The sequence below is a fragment of the Anguilla anguilla genome, chromosome 14 (genome assembly GCF_013347855.1).
Source record: "Anguilla anguilla isolate fAngAng1 chromosome 14, fAngAng1.pri, whole genome shotgun sequence".
Taxonomy (NCBI): Eukaryota; Metazoa; Chordata; class Actinopteri; order Anguilliformes; family Anguillidae; genus Anguilla; species Anguilla anguilla.
Window position 1 is genome coordinate 15,393,527 of NC_049214.1, and position 26,716 is coordinate 15,420,242.

At 39.8% G+C, this 26,716-nt stretch overlaps 2 protein-coding genes across 4 annotated transcripts in view; both read left to right on the forward strand.

The window, feature by feature from the left end:
• Nucleotides 1–17,915, forward strand: part of LOC118212674 (death-associated protein kinase 1-like) — a 40,119-nt gene extending 22,204 nt beyond the window's left edge. For all 3 annotated transcript variants that reach the window (XM_035390829.1, XM_035390830.1, XM_035390831.1), the window contains 15 exons: nt 1,030–1,149; nt 2,458–2,556; nt 2,858–2,956; nt 3,412–3,510; nt 3,822–4,019; nt 4,342–4,539; nt 5,039–5,137; nt 8,304–8,381; nt 8,739–8,961; nt 9,791–9,976; nt 10,597–10,794; nt 11,283–11,421; nt 11,783–11,903; nt 12,643–12,831; nt 14,380–17,915. In XM_035390829.1, the coding sequence (XP_035246720.1) occupies nt 1,030–1,149; nt 2,458–2,556; nt 2,858–2,956; nt 3,412–3,510; nt 3,822–4,019; nt 4,342–4,539; nt 5,039–5,137; nt 8,304–8,381; nt 8,739–8,961; nt 9,791–9,976; nt 10,597–10,794; nt 11,283–11,421; nt 11,783–11,903; nt 12,643–12,831; nt 14,380–15,624 (3,291 nt within the window). In that variant the 3' untranslated portion in view covers nt 15,625–17,915. The remainder of the gene's footprint in view (nt 1–1,029; nt 1,150–2,457; nt 2,557–2,857; nt 2,957–3,411; nt 3,511–3,821; nt 4,020–4,341; nt 4,540–5,038; nt 5,138–8,303; nt 8,382–8,738; nt 8,962–9,790; nt 9,977–10,596; nt 10,795–11,282; nt 11,422–11,782; nt 11,904–12,642; nt 12,832–14,379) is intronic.
• A 933-nt stretch (nt 17,916–18,848) lies between these two features.
• LOC118212152 (cathepsin L1-like) lies at nt 18,849–22,807 on the forward strand. The gene is made up of 8 exons (XM_035389787.1): nt 18,849–19,002; nt 19,772–19,907; nt 20,163–20,285; nt 20,398–20,550; nt 20,779–21,003; nt 21,119–21,287; nt 21,637–21,754; nt 21,923–22,807. Exons 2-8 carry the CDS (start codon nt 19,782–19,784, stop codon nt 22,020–22,022), a joined length of 1,014 nt encoding a protein of 337 aa, XP_035245678.1. The 5' UTR covers nt 18,849–19,002; nt 19,772–19,781; the 3' UTR covers nt 22,023–22,807.
• The last annotated feature ends 3,909 nt before the right edge of the window (nt 22,808–26,716 follow it).

Here is a 26,716-nt window from a genome sequence, read left to right on the forward strand (position 1 = left end):
CATAATGAAAATATTTGTTTCTGTACAGAAACATTAAACTTGTTAATAAATATCTCAGATCTATCTACTGTTTTAAGTGTTCATTATGTTCTTATTGCATAATTAGTGCAGTGCATGGATAAGGAATAGCTATTGTGTTTTTCTCATCCATTGGATAATATAGAGGATATAATGCTTGCCATATACAGTGCTTCAGTTAAATTCAAGCCAATCCCCACCTTCGATTTTACCTAAGCACTGTATATGGTAAAAAGGCTTAAACCCAACATCATTGGTTTACTGGGTAATGATGTTGATGTGTGTGCAGCTTTTGCCGTCTGTGGACTGTATATTTTAGCTGTACACTCAAGAGTCTGTTGTCCACTTCTCAAATCTCGAATATTGCTCTGTGAAGGTTACAGGCTGAGCCACATATCAGACTTCACAGACTAAAAGAAACATTGCTGCTTCTGGGACAATAACATTATCTAATTAACATTCTGAGTATGTAAGAAACAGGAGGGCAACAAATATTAAACCAGCATTAAAAATGACTGGTTATATATTGTTTATTCGATGCAATGTTATGTTCTTTGCATTGTAGACCAACAAATGTTTTCATCTGTTCCAAGTTAAAAAATTGAAACACTTTTTCTCATCACAGGTTGAAATATTATAAAATACTATTCATTTCAATTAGGCATTTAATATCCTGATCAAGAAGAAATGATGATTCACATTTGTATTGCAATACAATGCATCTATTTACCTATTTTGATTGTCAGTGCAATGCTAACTAGTATAGAGAAGGATATTTCCCCTCGATCCAGCAACATTAACTAATCAGCAGCTTTATCTTGACAGATATTAAACTGTCCTGTTAACTGTTAACATATCCTGAATGAAATTCAGCCCTGTTGAAGAAGTGTTAAGAAACAGGGTTTTGAGTCTAGAAGCAGTCTGGAGTGATGTGATTTGAAACAGATGTGAGAATAATGCACCTTGTATGAACATGTGAAAAAGTTAAATAGACCTGTGCTGTGTGTTCAGGATGAGGAAGACTCCTTCGTCATGAAGGCAATCATTCATGCCATCAATGATGACAACATGCCAGGACTGCAGCACCTTCTAGGATCCCTGACAAGCTATGACGTAAACCAGCCGAACAAGGTCAGAGTTCACAAACTATCTGAGATTCTGCAAACACAGCAAGGAAAACAAATTGTCTGTTAATCTGATATAGACTCTGCGTCTGGAAGACTAGCCAGGATTTTGAAGACCATTCTCCTATTACCAATGTTTAGTTTATACTTATGACTTGAAACTTGTTATTACAGGCCCTTGTTCTTTCAATTTATAGTGATAATTTATCTGCCTATAATAAGGTAAACAGCACTATCTTGAGATAGGTTACTTGCCCACAGATAAAGATTAATCCAGGAGTTCAGTGGTACCTTAACCTTTTCGTAATTATATTTTGCCTTAACATGCCTTAAAATGTCTATTGAATGTCCTGATTTGTTTTCTATGTCTGATGAATGTAGACTTCATTACCTGTTTACAGACAAAGTGTTTCACCTAGCTCAATTTGTGTTAGATGCTTACCAACAGCGTGCAAGGGCGCTTTATGTTTGATGTGTTTAAGGCACAAGCTGTGCCCCAGATATGCCTAAATTATGTATTATAGCTGTAAATGTCTAAGGAGCAGGATTGTGTTCATATTTGGGCTGACATTAATTGACATGAATGGAATTATATTACATTTGTTTTTTTCCGCTCTCATTATGCTATGTTATTGCTCTTGTTTGTTATTTTTGTAGTGTCTTGTAAGCCCATGTGGGCTGGGCACCTTTTGGTGCATGACACTTTGAAAAAATAAAAACCTTAAAAAAACCAAGAAAAAACAGACACACACTTACACACACAGAGCTATACTATTCTCTCTCTCTCTCTCTATATATATATATATATATATATATATATATAAATTAGCTAGCAAATAGCATTGTGCCATGTGAGAAATTAAAATGGTATTGATTTAACCATTGAAGTATATATGTATGGAATAGAGGCATTTCTATACTGTGGATGTGTCCAATGATGGAAAAGAGACTGTCGGCTTGATTGCTTTGAGGCTACAGTAGTATGCTTGTTTCATGAAATGAGCTCTGAACTCATGCATTTATTCATATGAAGCCATTCCCCCTTGTGTAAATTATTTAAATTGTTGTCTGTTAGAGAAAACATTTTAACCTCTTCTGAAACTGGGAGAACCAGCATATGACATTTAAAAAGCAGAATATTGCTGAGAAAATTAAATGATTTTTCCAATGAATTGATTTTGATGGAGCTGATGTTTGATGTGGACTGCTTTTCTGAACATGGCTGCTTGAACTATAACAGGGAAAACAGAGGGACAGGCAGCATGTAGTGTTTGATAGTGTAATATTTTGTGTGTTCATCTTGCCTGTGTTTCAGCATGGTACACCTCCTCTGCTCGTCGCTGCCGGCTGTGGAAACATCCGGATCATAGATGTGCTCATGACGAAAGGGGCAGAGATCCAGGCCCATGACAAGGTGCGCACTTTCTGAATGTGCACAGAACTGTTCTGTCATGTATTGCAGTGTTTTGTTTTTTTTTTACCATTGATTGCAGGTGGTATGGTTTGTCTTGCACTGAGATGCTCAACTAACCTTTGTCATCCTCTGCTCCATTTAGAGTATATTCTGCAGTTTCTTTGTAAAAATATATCATTGGTTAAAGCACAGGTAGAAATTAATACAAGACACTCATTACTGCGATGCAACTGCAGAAGCCATTTGGTCAACAGAAAGTTAGCAATCATGCAATGGACTAATGGCTTGTTCTGTTTTGCAGTCAGGAGCAAATGCCATTTGCTACGCTGCAAGAAATGGCCATGTGGAAACCCTGAAATTCCTGCATGGAAAGAACTGCCCTCTGGATACCCAAGATAAGGTGACCTCGTCACCTGCATATAGTACACACATAATATGCAGTCACAACACACCACATCAGGGTTGCACCAGAGATGTCTCCACTTGCAATTTATTTGATTTATCCCTCTTCAATAGGCCCAGGCTAATGTTTTGTGTGATTGCACCCTTTATCGGGTTATTTGTGGTTACCATGGATACGAATCAGGCAGCAATGCAGCTCGGTGATGATTCTAAGCTTTGTGTGCCTTGCTCAATGTGTGAACCAAACCAGTGAACACCTCTCACAATTATAAGACACTGCGGTACATTTCTCAAAATGTGTTTGCTGTCTATTGTCTACATTTGGGTCAAAGTGCGCAATTTAATGTTTAGTTTCGTGTGTAAGTTTGAAACTGTCCTCTGATTTCTTATGTTTCTTTGTTAGTATAGTAACGTATGGTTACAAGGAAGTAACACTCATTTTTTTTCTCCCAGTCTGGAGAGACTGCCCTGCACGTGGCAGCCAGGTATGGCAATGTGGATGTAGTCCAGTACCTCTGCAGTATTAATGCCAACCCAAACCTTCTAGACAGGGTATGTGCCTCCTTTGTGTCTAGAATCACATCAGTGCAAAGTGCTTCAACTGCACTTGTAATAAAGCTTGGCTAAAGCTAACCAGTAATCATATTGCAGATACTCCTATATGTTATTCAAACCCTTCAGTCTTATTCTTCACTATTATTCAAACTAGGTAGGAATATTATACACATCAATTTATATTTATTGCATTCAAATGAAGAGGTATCATTTATCGCTTGTGATTGCGCATAATGATGCTCTTGGTGGTACCGGTGTATAATTTTCTTAAGTGTGTGTGTGAGAGCCAGGGCTTACTCTCCTTTCAGGAACACGAGACGCCCCTGCATTGTGCGTCCTGGCACGGTTACGCCTCTGTGGCCAGGGCACTCTGTGAGGCAGGCTGCCATGTTGATGTGCAGAATCGGGAGGGGGAGAGCCCGCTCCTCACGGCCTCTGCCAGGGGCTTCCGGGATATCGTGGAGCGTCTGCTGGAGCACGGGGCTGATCTCAACTCAACAGACAAGGTAGGGCTCCTCTCTGTCTGCTGACTCCAGGAAACAGAACACCAGCAGCTGGAACGGGAGCACACCCGGACAGCCTGAGGTACACTCCTGATTGGATCCTTTTCATATCCCACACCACAGGTTTTGTATAGTTCACTCAATTGTGAATCACTTAGAGACAGAGTGAGATCACTATGTGAACCTTGCATAAAGACTAATTGCTCAAATGGCCTTATGGGACCAAAAGGCCATTGCGTGAGGGGCAGAAGGGCTTCTTGTTGATTCAGTGGTAGAGTGACCGAGCTGAGTGTAAGTAAGGGGCGGGTCTTCGTGTTTGTTTCAGGATGGTCATGTGGCCCTGCACCTGGCTGTGCGCAGATGTCAGACAGCTGTCGTCAAATGCTTGCTCAGTCACCGCTGCTGTGTGGATGTCCAGGATCACCATGGTAACACCCCACTGCACATTGCTTGCAAGGATGGCAACCTGCCCATTGTGTCATCCCTCTGCAGCAGCAGTGCTGCGCTGGACATCCCCAATAAGGTGGGTATATGTGGCCATCTTCAGTGAGTTGTAAATAGCTGAAATGATAAGTCATTTAACTCTTTTTCTACAGTGTAGTGCTGTTCTATCCCATCAAACCTCAGAAATAAAAATTTCATATGCTGATTTTTCTCTTTGTAACTTTCAGGTAAAATTATTTTGAAAACAGAATTGTTCTACCAGTAGTGATTTCAGAAGTGTAGACATGTTTTTGATTGCTGAATTTATCATCAAATTGCAGTTCAGTACTCTGAGCCACCAAATTTACATCCATATTTTCCAGACACTTCTGTTATTCTACATCTATGCTTCCTTCTTCTACTTTGGCAATATGGGATGATGTTGTACTTTTTTTTTGTGAAGAAAATTGATAATTAAAATAATAATTTCTCCATGCACTCTTTATTGTGTAATTGTGTTGGAATTATTTTACAATTTTTTTATAATTATTTTGCTTATATATATATTCTGATCATATGAGTCCTTTGTTTCCCTGTAGCATGGGAGAACACCTCTTCACCTGGCTGCGAACAATGGGTGTCTGGAGGTTGTACGATATCTTTGTGCTGTGGGTGCTAATGCAGATGCCATAACCAGTGTAAGTACCGCGTGTATTGATAAATTCAACCAGGCAGACCTCTGAATCGCAAAAATTGTTTTATTGAATGTCAGAACACGGGCATCCATCGTAAGACAGTTTGGCAAGAGCCCTACCTACACACAGAGAGTGCAGGAGGGCCTGAGGCCAATGACAAAGTCCCCAGGTCCTTTCCCTTAGATTATAACCAGTAACAGATACAGTAAACAGGTAACTGAGTGATCTGTTCTGCTTAATGGTTGCTGTCATTCACTCTGACACAGAAATCTCAGCTCATTCCCATACAGAAATTTCAGCACATTCTCTTACAGAGATGCCACCCCACTCTCACACATAGGTCTCAGCTATCACTTATAGAGATCTCAGCTCATTCTCCTACAGTTGAAGCCTGTTAATTAGAGCTGAGGGTGCTGTGTCACTGTAGAAGAAATTGGCACCACTCAAGCACCCACTGAAAGGAGAGCAGGTGAAGGTCCATGTGCTCTGCAGGTGAAGGTCCATGTGCTGCTTCTGTTGCAGCTTTCACTGCAACAGAAGCAAAAAATTACCAATTGGAAAGCAGTAGTGAAATTGCTTGTTGTTGTGACAAGCAGATGTTTGATGAGTATATAAAATGAAAATAAAAATTGTATTTCTTGACTGTAATAAAGTCTTGACAGGACCAAGGTCAGCTGCTTTTAAATGTTGTAATAGTGTAAATGTCATAGCGTATATTTTACGTCTTCAATATTGCGAGTATATTGTTATTTTTAATTAATTTTATATACTCTTTAGAATTTCAGAGACCTCATGTATATACACACACATACACATATATATATATATATATATATATACAATGGCACAAAGTGCTTGAATGTAAAGAAATGGTCTGGAGTCTGGGTGGGTTAAAATGGCAATGATGCCATATTTTCAAGGCGATGATGTTTCTTATTGAAACATCCCCTATGGTGCCTCCCAACCGATGCTGACACAACACCTTTAGAAATTAGCCCTGGATTTTTGCTACTATTGTATTTGTCTCATTATTCTTAGGCAATAACACTGTTTGCCTGTTCTGAGCTACATTTTTTCATGATGTACCTTTTACCTAACCTCTTGAAACGTTTTAGAGTACGAAAAATATGTTCAACGTTGCAATGCGGCTGATGCAGTAAGAGGTTGAAGGCTTTCTGAAGACAATGGGGAGGCAGAGCAGGAGTGGGAGAAGAGAGGGTGCATTTGGGAGAGAAAAGTGGACAGCTCATTCTGAACCCTGTCACTCACACAGTCACACTTCAGCGCACAGGAACTGGCAGCTGAGCTCTTTGTTTTATAACAGTGATAGACAGAGGAATAATTACGGTGTGAAGGGATGATTTCTGCTTCCTGTCTTGAACAATGTGTGTGTTGGGGAAATCATTCACTCAGTCAGTTTCAACAAAATGTTATGTATATTACCTTAATTAAAAAGGAAAAATAATTAATAAGGCAAATAATATTTTTATCAAATCATTGGTAAGTGTATTTATTTTGTGACTATATTTAACTGTGATTATTTAGCTGCTCAGATGTTACTTTGAAAGAGGGAGGCACTGCACTCCTGCTTTTTACACAACTCAGGAAACAAACCCACCATATTCTAACTGTCTTACACTTTAGTTTGACATAGATCTCCTTCTTGCAAATAACTAAGCTCTATTGTTTTCAATTTTAGAGTTTATTTGTGGATTTTACACTTATATCAATGTTGCATGGTTGATGCAGTGTTCATTCATCAGCAAATATAATAAAATATCAAAACTTGACACTGATCTAACATATAATCATTGATCATGAATGTAGAACAATATCAGCTGGAGCAAACTTGTATGGTGAAGAGTTCTCTTTTTACTTTAGTTATAAAAGATGGACAAGTGAGCAGACGTGTCAAAAGTACAACTTGTCCTACCAACCGGCTCAGCCATGTTAGAGGGTGTTTGTAAACTAGACCACCCAGAGGCTAATAAGGCAATAGACCTCAATATATCATTTTTGTATGAAATGAAATGATGCATTGCAGATATGAAACTTTTTCCTTTGACCTCTATCCAGTAAACGAGGGGGATACCAAGTATGCCTCTTCATTCCCAAGAGACCTGGTGAATTTAACTGTGTCTTTAGCCTTCATGATGTTCGTTCCGGTTTACTGAGTACTAAGAAAAATCTTAATATACAGAATGTCTGTATATATATATATATGTGTGTGTGTGTGTGTGTATAATAACAATTATATATAATAATTATGTATTTCCTGATGCAGAGCAAGAGGCAGGCATGGAATGTGAATTTAGTTTACTCATATTTTATTCATATCTGTATTTGATTGTGCATATAGTGGAGTACAAGTGTCTGCTGCAGTCTAAACATGAATGTGATATATCCAGCTGTCAGCTGTCAATTTTGTAATAGTGTAAAATTGAAGACACGCTATGCAGTTTTGCACAGGAAGCTGTTTAACAAACATGTTTTGAGTATGGAGTACACACTCAAATGTTCATTTTTCACCAGAGCTCTCTGTTAAAGCTTTTCATCTGATCACAAATAACTTAGTTATTCAATGCCTAACAGACCATTACATTTTTGCAGGTGTGGCCTTTTTAAAGTATTGGTCACTGGTGGTCTCATTTACGCACTAATGAACTAGTAGTATAATTTTGATCTTAACTTTCGGAATTTGTGCGATAATCAGTTTTTTTAAAATGGTTGTTGATTGTATTTTCTGATATTTCAATAACAGTAAAATCATTTTAGTGACATTTCATTTTCGAAAAGGTTCTGGAGAAGATAAAGCATTGTGGTAATAACTATTGATTTCTACAGGGCCATAGGATAAGCCGAGTCTCAGTGCAGTTTCTTAATATCTTTTTTTCACACCGCTCAGGCTGTGCATTCAGACACCCATTGCGATTCTGTAAGCATAGTGGGGGAAGCAAACACCTCTATTCTCATGATCGAGATCACAGCGAAAGTGTGACTGTGCTGCGCCATCAACACCTGGGCTGCTGCTTACCAAAGAGCAAATTAGGAGACGGCGAGCAGAGGGTGTGAGTGCGGTGTCTGATGCCCCTCACCCGTCTGTCGACAGGAACGCAGTCACATGCCCGCTGCCCTGTCTTAATCACATGTCTCCTGCTGCTCTCGACAGGATGGGAGCTCTGCCGAAGACCTGGCCAGGATGGCGCAGCATGAACATGTCGCCGCCCTGCTGGCGAAGCTTAAAAAGGTAGATGAGACCACCGAGTTAGAAGAAGTCTGGTAACACTCATTTTTATTCATTAGTTTTGTCTTCATCCATATTTTCCACTTGATTGATATTTAATTACAATGCATATGACTATTCCTGATACACTATGTTGGAATAAACAACATAGTGACAGTGACAATTGAGTATATACCTTGTGAGACATAGGAATGCCTGTTTCTTATACCAATCATATGCAATAGCTCACTTGTTATGGAGGTGCCACAACACCAGAGATGTTGGGATATTCAAGTGATTTAGTGCCACTCACATATGCTGAAACATTTGTCCATATTATTGGAGGATGTGTTTAATTGTTTCATCTGATTGGTCCCCCAGGATACGCACAAAGCCAGCTTCCTCCAGCAGCTGCGGCCCACACAGTCCCCTCAGCCCCGGGTAAAGCTCAAGTTGTTTGGGCACTGTGGGTCAGGGAAGAGCACCTTACTGGAGTCCCTCAAGTGCGGACTTCTCCGGAGCTTCTTCAGGCGGAAGAAAACCCGAATATCTTCCAACAACCTCACCCGCTTCCCCCCATCACCCGCATCCGCCACACCCACTGGTACAGTGCCGATTTCAACAAAGCTTCTCAGTCTCTTATTTATGTGTTACACTCTTTTGACTCATCTCTATGGTTTTGTGCATGTTAACTTGCTAAATGGTCAGAACTGGAGAGCTTCTGATATGTGCTCTTTTGAAATCAAAATAAGTCTATTATTGAAAAAAAAGACATAAGATTCTCCTGGTTCTCAGTTGGCATAAGACAAAAGACAAAAAAAGTCTAATAGATATGTGAGAACAGCAGTGACAGCTGTCCTTGTTCCTGTTGTAAAATCTCCCTGGTCTCAGCCTCCCTGTTCACAGTGATAGATCTGTCTGCCACAGTTGGCTCCCCACATTCTCCTCACTCCCCAGACGGCCCAGTTTGCTCAAAATAAAAGCGTATCGTTTAAGGAACAGTGATAAATCAACGGCTGCTAGACATGTTCAATGCTGCATGACAAGCACAGACTTGCTCCTGGGGTACTCATTCACCCAGTTCATCTCCAGTCCAGGACAAATGGGCTTTTTACATGTTATTACATCCAATTCCACTTTTGAGTCATGACTTTTCATGGATGGAAATGTACTGTTTTTTCTTTACCGAAGTGGGTAACTGACATTTAAAAAATTTTGAAGGTTGCATTTTAAATTTCTGAGGTTAGACTGCCCCCCATTGGTTAAAACTGGAAGTACATTTTTAAGAGTGCATTAAAAAATCCAGATCATGAGAAATGTTCAATGGAATGTGCCATTACTTCATAGCAAAATGCAAAGTATTTAATTTCCTGATTTTGGGGAGAAAAGGACAGGATTGTAAAAATGAACTTCGGGTTTGTGTCTTCGAGCAGTATCCCTGAGCATTTCCAGTTTATACCCGGGGTGTGAGAACGTGAGCGTGCGCAGTCGCAGTATGATGTTCGAGCCCAGCCTCACAAAGGGTGTCCTGGAAGGCTGTTCCCCCACACATGGCTCCCTCTCCACCAGTGATGATCAGTCCACCAAGGCCATTGACATCCAAAATGCCAACATTAACGGTGAGTGGCTCATCTGGGTCGAGCAGAGCACACAGGAGTCACTGTAAGGCTATACAGGATACAGAGGTATAGGAAAGCATACACCAAAATTATCAATGCCAGTGAACCTCCTGATTCATTATGAAGAGGTACCCTAATATTCAATATTTTGTAATTGGATTTGTAAAAAACGTATGTTACTACGGATGAGCATTTGGAATAGTTTGATATTTTGGTAATCTGTGTCACCCAGTATTAAATATTTCAAAAATAGACATTGTTTTTTTTTCTCTCTAAGCACTGTATGAATCTCCAGTTACTTCTATCTGGATAACAAGTCTGCAAAGAGCTCTGTGTCCACATTCAGGCGTGGAAATTAATGATACCAGGATCTGAATGCATATTAATGAGAAACAGTACAATGATTTTCCATAATCGTTTTTTAATTGACAAGCATTTGCATAGTGATTAGATGTCTAGAGCGCACTGGGTATTTGAATAAACCACAAATTATCACCACACACCATGTTATCATTCATCTACAGTTTGTTTCTTTCTTCCAAAGTGGAGGCCCTGCAGTTCTATGTGTAAAACCGTTGAGCACTCGTGATGATCTAAACGTTGTTGTCTTTGTCTATCAGGAGTGGGAGACTTCAGCGTGTGGGAGTTCTCTGGTAACCCAGTATACTACTGCTCCTATGATTACTTTGCTGCCAATGACATCACAGCGGTGCACCTGGTGCTCTTCAGCCTGGAGGAGCCTTACGAGACGCAGCTCAGCCAGGTCACCTTCTGGCTTAACTTTCTCAAGTCCATCCACCTTCCGGAGGACGACATTGGTGCGTATCTGTGAATGCACATGGTTTCCATCTACCCAAATCACCTCTCTCCTCGTGCTAAGTATGATTTTCTGATTAGCTGTACTACTGCTGGTTACACCATTGGTCGGCTGGAGAGGTCCAGCCATATACTAGGTTTTGACCTGGTCTTGTTTTTATATTTTCTGAATAGCACTGATAGACACATTGTTCGATCCAATGAACCTACTCAAGAGAGCCATCTGTAATTAAGCCGTAGTTGCTTTAAATAATAATGGATGATCTATTAGTTATGCAGGTATAGGAGAGAGCAAATTCATACCACTGTGTGTGAATTCTGGCTGAAAATAGAGATTTAGAACACTTTGTTTTTTTTGTTTTTTTACATTTATTGTATTCAGTTTGTCTAGCTGTAGCCACGTCCAGACATTTTTCTTTAAGGGACAATCTGTTTTATTTTGACTGTGTCATGTTTTCTGTCAGCTAATGGTGTGCTGCTTTGTTACCAGCCTTTGGTGGAAGGGTAAAGAACGCTCTTCATGTTGTGCTGGTGGCCACGCATGCAGACATTGTGAACGTGCCACGCCTCCATGGGGGGGAGTTTGGCTATGACAAGGAGGTGTCACTGTTGAAAGAAGTCAGAAGCAGGTGACTGATTATTACGCTGGAAGAAAATAATTTATTAACTGATATCCCAAACTTATGGATAATTCACAGTGTAACATGCATGGAATCATCACATTGAAGAAAATATTTAAATATAACCCAAGGTGATATGTTTAATTACACCACAGTATTAATTACAAGTCACCTGCGCTTACATGGTGAATTTATAAATAATATAAATGTCAAACTAAAGAGTTTCTCTGGGACTTATTTAAGTAGAATTATGGTTATGGTTTTTAAGTAATTGAAATTAATTTTATTTAATTTACATAGCAATATGATGTATTTGCTGTTGAGTGTTAAATTTTGGTTGTTTTGATAATCTCCTGCTATGTATTTGCAGGTTTGGGAATGATTTTCAGATCTCTGAGAAGCTGTTCGTGATGGATGCTGGAGCGTCCGCCTCCAGGGAAATGAAACTGCTCAGAAATCACCTGCAAGAGCTGAGAAGCGCCATTATATCAGTTAGTCCTCAACATGTCGCTGATTGTGAAAGTGGATGTTCTGCTTGTAAGCGTTGCTGTTGCAGGGAACATGTTATGACATGTCCCACACAGACTCTGTGAATGCAGGCCTGCTTGCTAACTGAGGGCTTATTATCTATTTTCTGTAGCGGGTTAATGCTCCTTATCCCAGGATCCTTTTATATAATGTTTTTTATATATGAAAATGTGCATATATGACGAAGGTATGTACAATAACACCACAGAAAGCCAATTCAAGGTGTCACCCTTTCACTAAAATCTTGCTCTGAAATACCAGATCCCTCCCCTGAGAACATAATTCTATCATTTCATAAAAGGTCTAGTATTCCAGTATTCATTCTTGTTTACATTAGTCATGAAAATGGCTTATTTGATCTAAATGCATAATATTTATCAATAATGTCTACAGCAGGGGTTCTTAACCCTGGTCTTGGAAGGCTGCTAATTTTTTTTTTTGCTGTTTCTCTCTACTTATTTGATCTGTTATAGCAGTTTGTTACACAGTTGGCTCACCTCACCTGGCTTCTTGGGTCTGAATTAGTGAAAACCAAAATTAGTAAAACCTACAGCCATCTGGGATCAGGGCTGAGAACCCCTGCTGTACAGGATGCTGGCAAAACGGCTATAACATGAGAATAGGGAGACCATTCCCCCTCATTGTACTCCAGTGAACAATAGGTTCAAGCTGGCTTTGTGCTAAAATCCCCTCTGTCCTCAGACGTGCCCACCCGTGACTCAGCTGTGTGAGAAGATTGCCTCAATCCTGCCCTCCTGGAGGAGGCTCAGGGGGTCCAACCAGCTGGTGTCCTGGCAGCAGTTTGTGCTGGATGTTCAGGAGCAGATTAACCCTTTGGTCAGCGATGATTCTCTGAGGGAGGTCGCCTTTCAGCTGCACAGCATGGGAGAGGTAACCAGTGCACATGTTGCCCTGACACACAGACCAAATACTTACCCTGACAGGCCTGACCTAATACAGTACACAAACAAGGGCGATAGCTTACTGTCCTGGTTTTACCACTAGAGGTCAGTGTTTACATATTGACCAAAAATGTCCTGCAGTTGGTGTGTGTATGTACTACTACTACTGCTATTTTATTAAAAAATTAATTCACTCATATTTGGTTTTATATTGTCACAGCAACAACAAAAGCAATAATAATCACCATTATTGTCATCATTCTGACAATAATGGCTTGTGTGTATATATATATAGGCACAGTTCTCTTGGCTGTTATTTTCTTTAAAGAAATTAAAGAAAACTGAGTTGGAGAAACATCTTCTGTTTGTACAACACTATTATATTAGAGGACTCTTAAATTTAACAGCGTGGACATATAATCCTTTCTTCCCTGACAGTCTGGAGGATTTGTGTGTATGTGATTGAACTCTAAACCTCACTTCCCTTCTGTGGACATTGTAGCTACTTTATCTGCCAGTTGTTTCCGTAATGCAACAGAATTCAAAAGGCAAAGACAATTCGATGTTCCCTAGAGGCAAATTTGCGAACAGCGTGTGAACATGACCTCAGGGTACCTTAGGGTGTGACAAGTACCAGGAGACCTAGAAATAGTAACTTGTTTACAGCTGAGCTGTATATAAGGAATTACATTACATTTGCTTAGCAGATGGTCTTATCCAGAGTGACTTACAAATGTGGAGCACATCAGCGTTAATCTCAAGAATGCAAAGGCCCAACATCACCAAGAAGGCACAGAAGGCCTATTTATAATCAATAAGTTACTCAAACAAACCAATCCAATTAGTCCAGTAAAGAAAAGTGAATTCCATTGTACAGCTAACCTATTTTTAGAGCTATTACATTATTATCCTGAAGGAAATAATAAAAAAGAAGGAAGATAGCTAAAGATGGGCAGGGGAGGCATGGTGCAGACGTGTTGGAAGTGTTGGATCTCCAGTGTGCAGAAGGGTTTATGCTGTCCTGATTACAGTTGTAAGAATCCCCTCAGGAACACCAAACAGCAGAAGTATTAGAGTGGCAAAGGAATGTGTGTAGTCTTACCAAGTACTACTGGAACAGGATTCATAACAGTCTTACATAGAAGGAGACTGCAAATGATCCGCCAGTATTGTAGTTCTATACGGATCGCTGTCTATCTTGGTAGATGCAGACGTGCTTCTATTTGGTGAGGAAGGAATGGATTTTCCAGACGTTGTACATGAAGGATCTGCACAGCACTCTTTGCAGAAATATTATGTATATCTAAGATGCATTTCTGAGATGTATGTAGTGCCTTGCATATAAGGAATATGTAGATGGTCTAGTAAGCTGGGTTATGTCACCATCGGTCGGCAGCAGCCATACACCCAGCCTTGGTACATCAAACATCATGTGACCCAGACCATACATCATATGACCCTGACCATTAATCATGGGACCATGAATGTGTATCATGTGACCCTGACCACACATCATGTTACCCTTTCTCCCAATCAGATCAATATTGCGCAGAGTGAAACGGTGCAGGACATGGTGCTGCTGGATCCACGCTGGCTGTGCAGCGGCGCTCTTGCCAGGATCCTTTCCGTTGACACACCCAAGGCCATCCACCACTACAGGGGGCGTTTCCTCCTGGAGGAGGTGCAGGGCTTGGTGGCAGAGAGCGATGTGGACGAGCTGCTGCAGATCCTGGATGCCATGGACGTGTGTGCCCGAGACCTCAGCAGCCCCACCATGGTGGACATCCCCGCCCTGGTCCGGACCAACGGGCTGCGGCGCTCCTGGACGGAAGAGGAGGACGAGGAGGTACTGGTCTACGGCGGGGTGCGCGTGGTCCCTGCAGAGCACCTGACTCCCTTCCCCTGCGGCCTCTTCCACAAGTTGCAGGTCAACCTCTGCCGCTGGAGCCACCAGCAGAAGCCAGAGGACGGTGACATCCGGCTGTGGGCTAACGGAGCCAGAGTATTGCACGGGCGCGCCGAGGCAGTGGTGCTGCTGGTCAACCACGGGCAGGGCGTGGAGGTGCGGGTGAGAGGGCCCGACTCTGACAGGGCCGGCTGCTACACTCTGCTGGACCTGATCTGCGGCATCATTGATGGCCTGTTGGCCGCCACGCTCCCGGGCCTCCTGACCGTGAAGCATTACCTGAGCCCCCAGCAGCTGAGGGAGCACCACGAGCCCATGATGATCTACCAGCCGCGTGACTTCTTCAGGGCTCAGGAGCTGAGGGAACACTCGCTCACCAACACCATGGGCGGCTACAGGGAGAGCTTCAGCAGTGTGCTGAGTTTCGGCTACACCCAGGTCTACCAGCAGGCCAGCCTGGGAGCAGACATCCACGCATCCGACATCAGCCCCTTGGCCAGGAGGAAGCTCTGCCGGCTCCTGGACCCTCCAGACGCTATGGGCAAGGACTGGTGCCTGCTGGCCATGAACCTGGGCCTGACAGAGCTGGTGGCCAGGTTCAGCACCCCTAATATAAATGGACCCCCTGGGGAGGGTGGCTTCCTTCCGAGCCCCACGGCCTTACTGCTGAAGGAGTGGAGTGGGCGTGCCGACAGCACGGTGGGCATTCTCCTGTCCAAACTGCGTGAGCTGGGGCGCAGGGATGCAGCCGACTTCCTCTTAAAGTCATCACCCGTGTTCCGGGTCAACCTGGAGGGGGCGTCACAGGATACCGATGCTCCTACCTTCAATGGGGGGACCTCCCATAACTCCATCAGTTCTGTCATATCCAGGTGAAAGGGCACAGTTTAAACATGATGCACAATCTAACTAAAACTTCCCTTTTCTGTCCATCTCCCATGTTGCAAAAAAAACCCTGTTTATTCACACTGCTACCATTCCTGTGATAAGCACAGGTTGTTCCTTCACCAGAAAAAACTGAAGAAAAATTCTGAAAAAAAATTGTGAAAACTGATGACCAATAGTATTTTTCTGTTTGAGTGTTTGTATATTTAACATAATATCTTAGCATATGGCTGTATAAATAAACAAAATCTATGACATTGAAAATATGACTCCAAGAAAATATTAACAGCTGTAATAATGTATGCATGTGTGTGTGAGTGCACTTATGCTCAGTGTTACAATTTTTGTGTCTTCAATCCTCATCGTCTGTAATGGTCAAAAGGTGGGTGTCTGAGAAGTTAGTTTCTATGTACAGCACACCCCTTGGTCAGGAGCAGTTTAGCTCCCTCCCTTTGACCACATAAATCTGTGTAAGGGCTTAGATACTCTAGATAGCTCTACTTCACCAATAAAATACACCCTACCCTCTGGATCAAAGATAAAGCATGTCCCACTGGTGTTATTATGCAGTATGCTTTTGTAAAAGACTGAGATAAGCTTTCAGGAGGAGTATTAATTCCCTTATAGTAGAGCCATGTTTTAAATTGCATAAGGAATTATAGCAAAGGTGCACAGTAAAGTTGAAAAGGCTGGTTAATTTTATATTGACACCCAGAACTTATCCAGTCAAGTTGGAACAGACCACATTGGTGATTCCTGTAAGAGGGTGGTCTCTTCTTCTGTGAAGCATGTAAAATGCACAAATTCCACGTCAATTAACCATTCAAAAGAACAAAACAAAATCCCTATATACTTTTAAAGATTTCCATTCTACGTGCTGGTGGTATAACTGACCAGCTAACACCATTTTTGATTGTTTTGTATTTTGCATAGTACAAGTACAAATCAAAAACTTAAATAGTAAATGTATGGACATTTTTTTGGGGGGTTGGGATGTTTTTTGGCATTTGATGCAATAAATGATGGTATGATACCATGCCTTAGATAAATACTCTATTCTGATTGGTTAACAAGCCTATTGGTTGTATTTTATTTGTGTATAAGCATGGTAATCCGGGTACTTTGCCTCATTACAGTTTTACATAACTTTCAGATTGTCCTCTTAGAAATCCTGAATTAAAAGGAAACATAATCATAGCAACATGTTATAATAGTTCATTCACAAAACCAATCTATTTATTACATTTTAAACATTCTCAGCCAACTAATGCTTGAATATTCACTTCTTTTTATGCTATATCATGTTTGGAAATATTATGGAATATTTTTTAAATTATTATTATTTTAATCCAAAGTGTACATCATGAAGTCATTTATAGTGTCTGTTTATAATGTATACTTATTAGTATCTTGTAAAAAAAAAAAAAATAGGCTTGAACAGTTGTGCTACTATATTTCATTGGCAGCACTTTAGAATGTTCCGACCAAAAGCAAATGTTTTTTTGTCAGTCAGGTTTTTCAGAAGTAAGAGGTATGGTCAAAATGGATAGGAGAAGCAGTGGATTGAGCACATTTGGAAATTTAAGTATATTCTTAAAACCCATTTGGAGTAAATCAAATCACAAGAAGAACATTGCTTTAAATGTTCCTTCTATTTTGGAAAGTTTGTGGCAGGATACTTTGGAGTCACGATAACTGAAAGCCAAATATCCAAAGTACCTGAAAACATTTTACTAGAAACAACCCCAATTTAGTAACACCCTCAAATTGATGTCACTTTCATTATAATCATTTCATATTACACATCCAGAATTCAACAACTCACTGTTATCACTAAAAATGTGTCATAATTAGAAAAGCAGCCCTTGATAAAATGTTTTACTCAAATAACAAAAAGTGCATTTCAGTAAGACCAAACAAAAGTGTTTGAAAGGGAAATCAGCTATAAATATTATGTAATTTAAACTATTTTCCCCTCAGTGGATTTACCAGTTACAGCAGTTTTTCAAATCCCTTGGCTTCAGGAAATTTTTGGAAGGCATCATCTTCAGGTTTGTTTTTGTTTTTTTTGTTCTGATATGGCAGTATTAACCAATCTAAGGAACAGGAAGCATTTTATTTAAGACGTGCATTTTTACACACAAGTCTTTGCACAAGACAATTGTTTTAAATATATAAAATATGTTATTTAAGCATGCAATGTAATTCCATGTCATTAATATTGGTTTAAACGTTAAAATATTGTACATTTTTATAATAAATTGTTTACCTGATTAGCTTGACTTTTTTGTTTTTTCTTTGAAGAGTTATAGAAATCATATCACAGACTGAGTAGTGTAATGTCAAATATAGCTAAAATAGCTACACATATTTCTAAAGGAATAGAATATAGTAAGTTCATGGACGTAGTTCATGTCATTGACTTTCCTGTCAACATTATTAACAGATGCCTGAAAACATTGTTTAGAGAACTGTGACATGCCTTAACGTGTGTACAAAATGGGGAATGAAAAAAAAACAAACAAGAACTGTGGGGAATGAGTATGCTTTCACCATATGGACAAAATGTTAAACTCCTTAACAGTATTATATGGAGGGTGATGTCAGAATAAAACAACTTGTGACATGACATGAGAGGGTGTTGTACGTTAGTCACCATTTCCCCCATCTGTCAGATGTTCATGTCTCGCTGAAAATTATGCTCTTAGAAAAAATATAAAGCCTATATTTTTGCCATTTATGTTGGGGGTTTGCATGATTTATTATGGAATTCCAAACAATAATCAATAATCATCTTCATGTGGAGTAGGCCCCTGTGTCAGGGTAGAATTGTAAATAGTTGAAGTCACATGGTGTAGTAATATTTAAATCATTATTAAGACACATTGGAAATGAAAATCATTAAATCTTATGGAAATTTGGTCTAATGATTAGTTTTGAAGCCACTTACATGTTCACTGTCTGTGATGTCCTTCAGTAAACTATTGTAGAGGCAACGTGTACTGTTTGAGAAGGCTCTGCCACCAACCTTAATCTTTCCTTCCATAAAAGTTAAATATACAAATGACTCTGGCGTTTTGCTATAGTTGGTGTCAAAAGATGGTTTGGTCCTACAACACCAATCAATCTTGAAAGCCATTTATGAAACAAAAGCATATAGTTACTGTAGGATGTTGCCGTCACGTGGAAAGCATGTATTTATATGGTGGAGAGAGATCACATGCAGGGATGAGTTTACATAGGGGCGGACCTTCATGCGACGAATGGTCACCTCACAGCCAATGAACAACACTTCTAGTGTACAGCGAGCTGTATAAGTTCAGAACCCCAACAAAACCTTATAATTTCTTCGGTCGAAGAAAACGTACGGTGGGTCGTGCTTTACATACAAACAATACATTGTAGGTATCACGTAGATATTTATTTCGGTGTACAATTTTGTGCACTGCTGATCTACAGCTTTTGTGTGTGTGATTTAAAAAAAATCATTTTGAAATCTATTCCTAAATAATTTTCTAATATTTAAGCAGCTATTTATTTAGTGTCATTACAGTTGTATGGACGCTATTAAAAGCTTTATTTTTCTTTGTTTTTTTTAATTCGGTTATATTTTTTCCAAATGTATCAAATGGCTTCTGTTGGACTTGTAATGGTCCGCTCCAGATTTTCGGAATCTTAGACTGGGAGTGTCTTCATGAAGAAAGTGATTGCAGTGTTTACATCTTGTATCAAGCTTGTTGCACCATAGAGCAAACCTGCATAAACAATGCAATGGATTGTTTTTTTTTTCTTCTTTTCTTTGCTTTACCTGGAGAAAGGGCAACTGTTTTTTCGCTAGCTTGCTAGCTGCCTAGCTGCAGCGCATCTTGTACAACAGCACATCTTGAATGTACATTAAAGAAATGGCTGAAGTGCATTCGTTCATATGTTAACTGTAAATATAATTCATATAAAACGGCGTTTGTTACGTGATGTATTTCGAAGGGAGAAGCATGTTTGGTGCGCGTATATTTTCCTGTGCCATTCTCCTGTATGATGTGTCCCTGCCCATACGAGCAGTTGTTTTGCAGCTAGGCCCTACCATTGCACTATTCATAGCACTGTGACATGGTTGATACATGAAACTCTCTCTCCCCAGTTGTGTGACCATGACGCTGTATTTGACGGTGTTTACACTGTACCTGAGTGCAGTGTTGGCTGCTCCTAATTTGGACCCTCTGCTGGACGAGCATTGGGACTCATGGAAAAACTGGCACAGTAAAAACTACCATGAGGTATGGCTTTCTAAACAGTGTTGGATTGGATGGTTACTGCAGTTGTATTGTAATGCAACTGGTGTTCATTAAATGTAGTCACAGGAGGCTCCTTTTTAACCTGAGGTTTATGACGAGGTAATGGGAGCAATATTGTATTTTTGTGTCACACTTGTGGTGATTGTTTATCCCGTAGCTTCGCTCAAATTTGGATGTTAGCCAGTCTTCTACTGAGTGACCACATGAAATATGAATGTCTGTTCAAATGTTTTGTAGAAGGAAGAAGGCTGGAGGCGAATGATTTGGGAAAAGAACTTGAAAAAGATTGAATTGCACAACCTTGAACATTCCCTTGGCAAGCATTCATTCCGTCTAGGAATAAACCATTTTGGTGACATGGTAGGTGGCATTTGTCATGGACAGAAAATCTCTGGACTACCAGCTATAGTACACATGGATAGTGTTGTGAAGAACTGCAGAAAGCAGCGACTTACGGTTATTGTTTCTACAGACGAATGAGGAGTTCAGGCAACTCATGAATGGCTACGAGCACAAGGCTGAAAGGAAGTACAAGGGGTCTTTGTTCCTTGAACCTAACTTTCTTGATGTTCCAAAATCAGTTGACTGGAGAGAGAAGGGTTACGTAACTCCTGTGAAGGATCAGGTAAGAACCTGGAACCTCCATAGACTGCGACCAGAAAAATTGCTTTAAAAGGCGCCTAACATTTACCCCAGCCCTTTCGGGTAGTGTATTACCTCACGTCTCTGTATGGTTCAGTGAAAATTACACAATAATACATACTACATTGTATTAGCCACTTATTATGATTTATGATGCCACTTGTTATGAAAGGCCATAAACTGTACCCTTTCTCCCCACACTGTTGCTCAGGGTCAGTGTGGTTCTTGCTGGGCCTTCAGTAGCACTGGGGCCATGGAGGGCCAGCAGTTCAGGAAGTCAGGCAAGCTGGTGTCCCTCAGTGAACAAAATCTTGTGGACTGCTCTCGACCTGAGGGGAACCAGGGCTGCAATGGTGGGCTTATGGACCAAGCCTTCCAGTACATTCAGGACAACAATGGCCTAGACTCTGAAGAATCCTACCCATACCTGGCAACTGTAAGTTTGTACTGCCATTAAAAGAACACCTATGTACCCATTTTTAAAGTGGAAAATGGAGGACGGGGGGTATGTTGTAATTGGCCGATGTATTATTATTGTCGTAATTTCCTAGGATGACCAGCCCTGCCACTATGACCCTCAGTACAACTCTGCCAATGACACTGGCTTTGTGGATATTCCCAGTGGGAAAGAACGTGCTCTCATGAAGGCTGTGGCTTCAGTTGGTCCTGTCTCTGTTGCCATCGATGCCAGTCACGAGTCCTTTCAGTTCTACCAATCTGGTGAGTATTGCAGCACTTTGTAGATTTTTCTTACTGAAATAATATTTTTTTATGAATCATAGCTGTAAGATGGCATGGTGCAGCAGTAATCCAAGGAACCCTGGCTAACCCTGTTTTGAAGGGAGGCCATTTGATTGCCACCATTTTTGACTTTCAGTCATAGTCTATTAATTATATGGCCCAGGCTTTAACTTGAAACTGCTGAATTCAGCCTGCATTCATGGTAAGCCAACTGAGGCATGAAGCTGTGCCAAATTGGTTGGCATGTCCAAAATTGTGAGCAAATTTGGGGATTTCTCCACGTGCTAATACATCTAACACAACCACTTGTCTGCTATCCACCTTGTAGGAATCTACTATGACAAAGACTGCAGCAGTGAGGAGCTGGATCACGGTGTTCTTGTTGTAGGTTATGGCTTTCAAGGCCAGGATGTAGATGGCAAGAAGTACTGGATTGTCAAGAACAGGCAAGTCAAAGTAGCAGAAATGTATATTAAAATTGACTTGAAGGGAATTCATTCCAGACTTCATGTGAAAGTGTTGTGCTTGGTCTCACTGTTGTGCTTTGTCATAACCACCACAGTGCTATCTTTGTATCTACTGTGCATTCAATGGTTGTTTGTCCTTCCTTGTAGCTGGAGTGAGAAGTGGGGTGACAAAGGATACATCTACATGGCCAAAGACAGGAAGAATCACTGTGGAATTGCCACAGCAGCAAGTTACCCACTGGTGTAAATGCAAAGATGAATTCAGTTTTAGGATATCGGAGTGGTTTGACAGGGCCGTACCAACATCCTAGCCTTAAAGAGGCCTGGGTACAAATGTAACCATGTATGATTAATGTGGTTTAATGAAACACTGTAATAGGGAATGTACGAAATTCTGCTTTGTTTTTACTGATTTTTATTTCATCATTTTATTTTTGTAGTAATTGCTGCTACTACTACTGCTACTACTACTGTAAGTCTTTAAATGTGAATGGCCTTTTTAATTTTTATAAGTGCAATGTAAAAATGTTCATTTTTATATATGTGTACCAATGGAATCTTTTATAAATGGATTTGTTTTATTATGTTGCTGCACATTTAAAATGGCAGAGGTGGTCCTTTGGCATTCCATTTACGAATTGCAGTACATTTGGATGGTGTGGACATTTTATTTTCATAAGAATGTCCCTTTTGTTAATTTGCACAATTGTTTTCATTCAGTGTACTCTCAAGTCAAAAGGCCATTTCAAATATCAGGGATAATCTGATGCCCGTATGCCTAGTTTTCACTGTGAACTATAAATGACCTGCATGTGTTGAAGCCTGATCGTATAAGTTTACAGGAATTATCTGTGCGCTCATAAGTGTGATTTTTTTCTGGCCCCTTTAATGGAGACACATTATTGTGGGATATGACAATTATATTGCAAGTGAGCTGTGATGCAGTCCATTGGCATTACCTGTTTGAATGTATTGACTCTCCGTTTCCAAGGAAATGTGAATAATACTAATAAAAACAAGATTCACAAATAAGTTCATTTGGCAGCAGTTTTTTTGTTCTTGTGTGTCCAGTATCCCCTTTTGTGTTTAGATGTATGTGGAGAAAATGTATTTCAGACATGAAATTATGGTATGGGAAAAATGGTTTGCTTTATTCTTATTATACTTATTCAACTGGTGACCTACTGTACTGAATAGCAATGCCTGTATCTGTATGATTGGATGGTGGTGTCATTACATTGACTATTGATATTAATAGAGAAAACTCAATAGAGGTTTTTTATTTGACATTACCCTGGTGTGCAGATGAACATTAAGCTGCCCACATCCAGCCATGCTATTTAACCTTACTTTTTTTTTCTTTTGTTTTTTTCATAATGGTAAACAGATTAGAATGTACAACAAATGGAGTCCATTGCTATTTCTGCACTATTTGCACCCAAAGGAAAGTGCCTGTGGTAAAGATAAGGTGCTCTATGTTGACAAATTATTGACAGCCAGCAGAGCTATAGAGCACGTGAAAGTCACAAATTCTATGAAGTCTTGTTAGAAGGTATGTTTTTATTATCGGTAAAGTAGGCTCCAGTTTTTTTTTATTTTTTATTTTTTTATTTTTTATAGGTGTAGTCACAACTGTTGTGAAACTGCAGGCTGTTGTGAGCTAGGAAGTTTTTTTTTATTTAAATTTTTATATGTAACTGAAAAGCAGTTCCTTGGACAGTTTATGGACGACACTGACTCCAGGTTATAGAATGCACGTGGTTCATTGACACACTGATACCAGGTTTGCAACACAAGCAAAATGGCGCAAGCACTCTCCGAGCCACCAATCTGCCTCTTGCCAGCTGCATGTATGTGTCTCCTCAGAATTCCTGGTCTCACTGCAGGTGAAACTGATAAAGGTTACTGCAGACTATCTACAGCTGCGGCTGCACGGCAACTTAACCACTCCCCCTGCTCTATGCCTGCAGCCAGCGCCATAACCACACCCCTCCTCCACAGTAATGGAGGCTAGTTCTGAAAGTCTGTATGGATAACGGTCACCAACGCATCTGCTGTACTGCCGATGTGTCTGTACAAGACAATACTTTCTCCTCTGATTTTATTGAACCTCGTCTTAAGATTTATAGGTCTTGGATCCTTTCTAAGACGCTGACATTTCCTTCACCTTAGCTGCATTTATTTATTTATTTATTTATTTATTTATTTATTTATTTATTTATTTATTTATTTATTTGTTTGTTTGTTTGTTTGTTTGTTTGTTTGTTTGTTTGATTGTTTGCCATTGCTACTCCCATGTTCAAGTTGACTGAAAGGCATGACAGATCAGATCGAGGAGAGCATTCCAAAAACAGTTAGGTCTGGGGAGGGGGCTGTGCTCACACTGGGCCTTCTCCCTGTGCCAGCAGCTCTATGCTGACACAGCACCACATGTACACAATAACTAAAGGCCTGCTCAGCCAGACCTGCCACAGCCATGTCTTCAGATACAGCAAGAACTCTCTGTTCTACAAAACAATCACGCCACTCACTTGTGAATGTTGATTTCTCAAGTGTGGGTAAGCTGTTCTCATATTACAAACCAATAGGCTCATAGTGTGGGGGAAAATGTGCTTTTTGTGGTTTTCAGTTTGAAGTTGGTGTATTTGAAAATGAGGGCCCCATTATTTTTGTTCTTTTGTTTAAAATATAAATAAAAAAACTACAAACCTGAGAATAGTACTTTTTTCCATGTGCATTTCTGTGCTCAAAGAATCTCATGTCATGACCATTTTACTTTCTTTGATAAATTGTGATTAACATCAGCGTGTATAATGTCTGCTCAAAGTTATTTGGCTTAGAATTAGTTAGTTCTCACAATGTTGTTTAATGCTTTTTAATCTTCATCTTGCACGATTTATATAGTATCCTGCAAAAATGATAAATTATGTGTATAGGTATGGTCTCTTTCTAATGTGTAGAGCAGCCCTGACTTAAAGTTCTTAAATTTTATTTTAGCTTTTATTACAACATAGTAAGTCCTCGTTATGCTTAATGTAATATGAATATGCAATAACTCGCCTGCTAATAAAGTTTTTTCAGGACAACCCTTTAACCTTTAGCACCTACAATACATATTGCTACATTTTATTTACAGCTAGTACCTTATAACCCTCTATTTTCAGAATTCAAAATCAGGGATCCAATACAATTTATAATATAAGCCACTGTTCCTAAATGATCCCACATTCTTGGCTGTAGCCAGTCTGCTCTAACAGTACTATTTGCATCAAACTGAAAAAAAAGCACTTCTTGGGTCCAGGAATGACAGCTGCTCATTGGTAAGGCAGGTAGGCAAACACTAAATAATAATCTTTTTTTTTTAAAAAGACCAATGCTGATCGACACCAGGACTTCATCATAGCTTCTTTGCTTATTACTTGTTAGCTTCAATTATAAAATTTTGTCTGTGAAATATCTGGTACTTAATTTGGGAAAAATCTCATTCCTAAATGATTCAAGCCTCACTTTTGCTTAATTAAATTAAACTTAAACTTGAATTAATTTAACTGTGACATATCTGATTCAGTCCAAAATATACTGTGTTTTCAGAAATGGGTTTTTTGGCAAATGAAAACAGCATCTCCACTTTAAAATGTGATAATTAAAATTATAGCTTAAAGATCTGTCCTTAGAATTGGATATGAAAGCAAATGTGTGCTGCTGTCATATGAATGCATGTTCAAATGAGCTCTTAACTAACAGTTAAGAGCCACAGTTTCATTTGGCTTCAAAATCAAATATTTTATTAACAGATTGATTAAATGAAACAGTGCTACAATTCATGAAGTGCAATGTGTAATTAAAAGAATTTGGCTGACATTAACTTATATAGTGTGTATCTGTATCATCAGACAGGCGGGACCTGAGTATGATGTCCTCACAAACCTGGTCGAAGTAACATGGTATTGCTGAGTAAAGTTATACTATGTGGAAAATTCTGCAACTGTGGCATAACCTACTCTACTGACCAATAATGAGTAACAAGGTTTGGAAACAGGACACTATAGACCACAGATGTCCACATGATCCAGAAATTTGGTACACATTGCAGTTTTCATCTATGTTTTGAAGAGCCACAACATGTGAAAAGAAAAATTGGGTTCACCTGAAACACGGAGGGAAAATTCTGCATTTACAAAACTGTTCACTCATTGAAAATGACAAACCCACATCTTTTCAGATTTTTCTTTGTTTTAGCAAGAACATTATTATTTTTCCAAACTATCCACCTGTTGTGCATGCTGATCAAAAACCTGAGAGCCCTATTTTGCTTGTGACCGAAAACCTAACCACAGAAAGTATGACTCACTAAATGTGTCTGAACAGGTTGCTAACATGGGGAACATGAGGTGATATTTGCTGAATGTATGCATTCTATGCTGGTACAGAGACATGAGTTTCTAGCTCAGCTTTTCCCATGCATTGCTTCCTCTGTAAGAAGCTAACTAAGCAAGCCCAGCAGCGTAGCTTTGGTGGTGTTGCCATCGGCGTGGGTCAGGTGATGCAATTGAAGAACAGTCATAAGCAGCGTCTATTCTCAAGTATCAGATTCTGAAATATGCCATGTGTTTGGTCATTCTGTAACACATCAAGCAAGTTCCAGTTTTGTCTGCTGATCAGCATGTTTCCTGTGGTTATGTTTTACTTTATTTAGTACATCCATCAATGGTGATTCTTTTTAAAATGAACAATTCATTAAAAAAAAGTTTAGTTGTTTTTGTGTTTGTACAAAGCCATAGTTTCGTATATTGTGCTGCATTTGAAACTACCTAGAATGTTCAGTTTCTTAAGTATGTTTAGACTGCATCCCTTCCCCTTGTCCCTGAGAAAATACATTCACACGCAGCAGGCAAATGAATAACATTCTGCCTGAGTGTTAAATGGATGATTTGTGTAGGG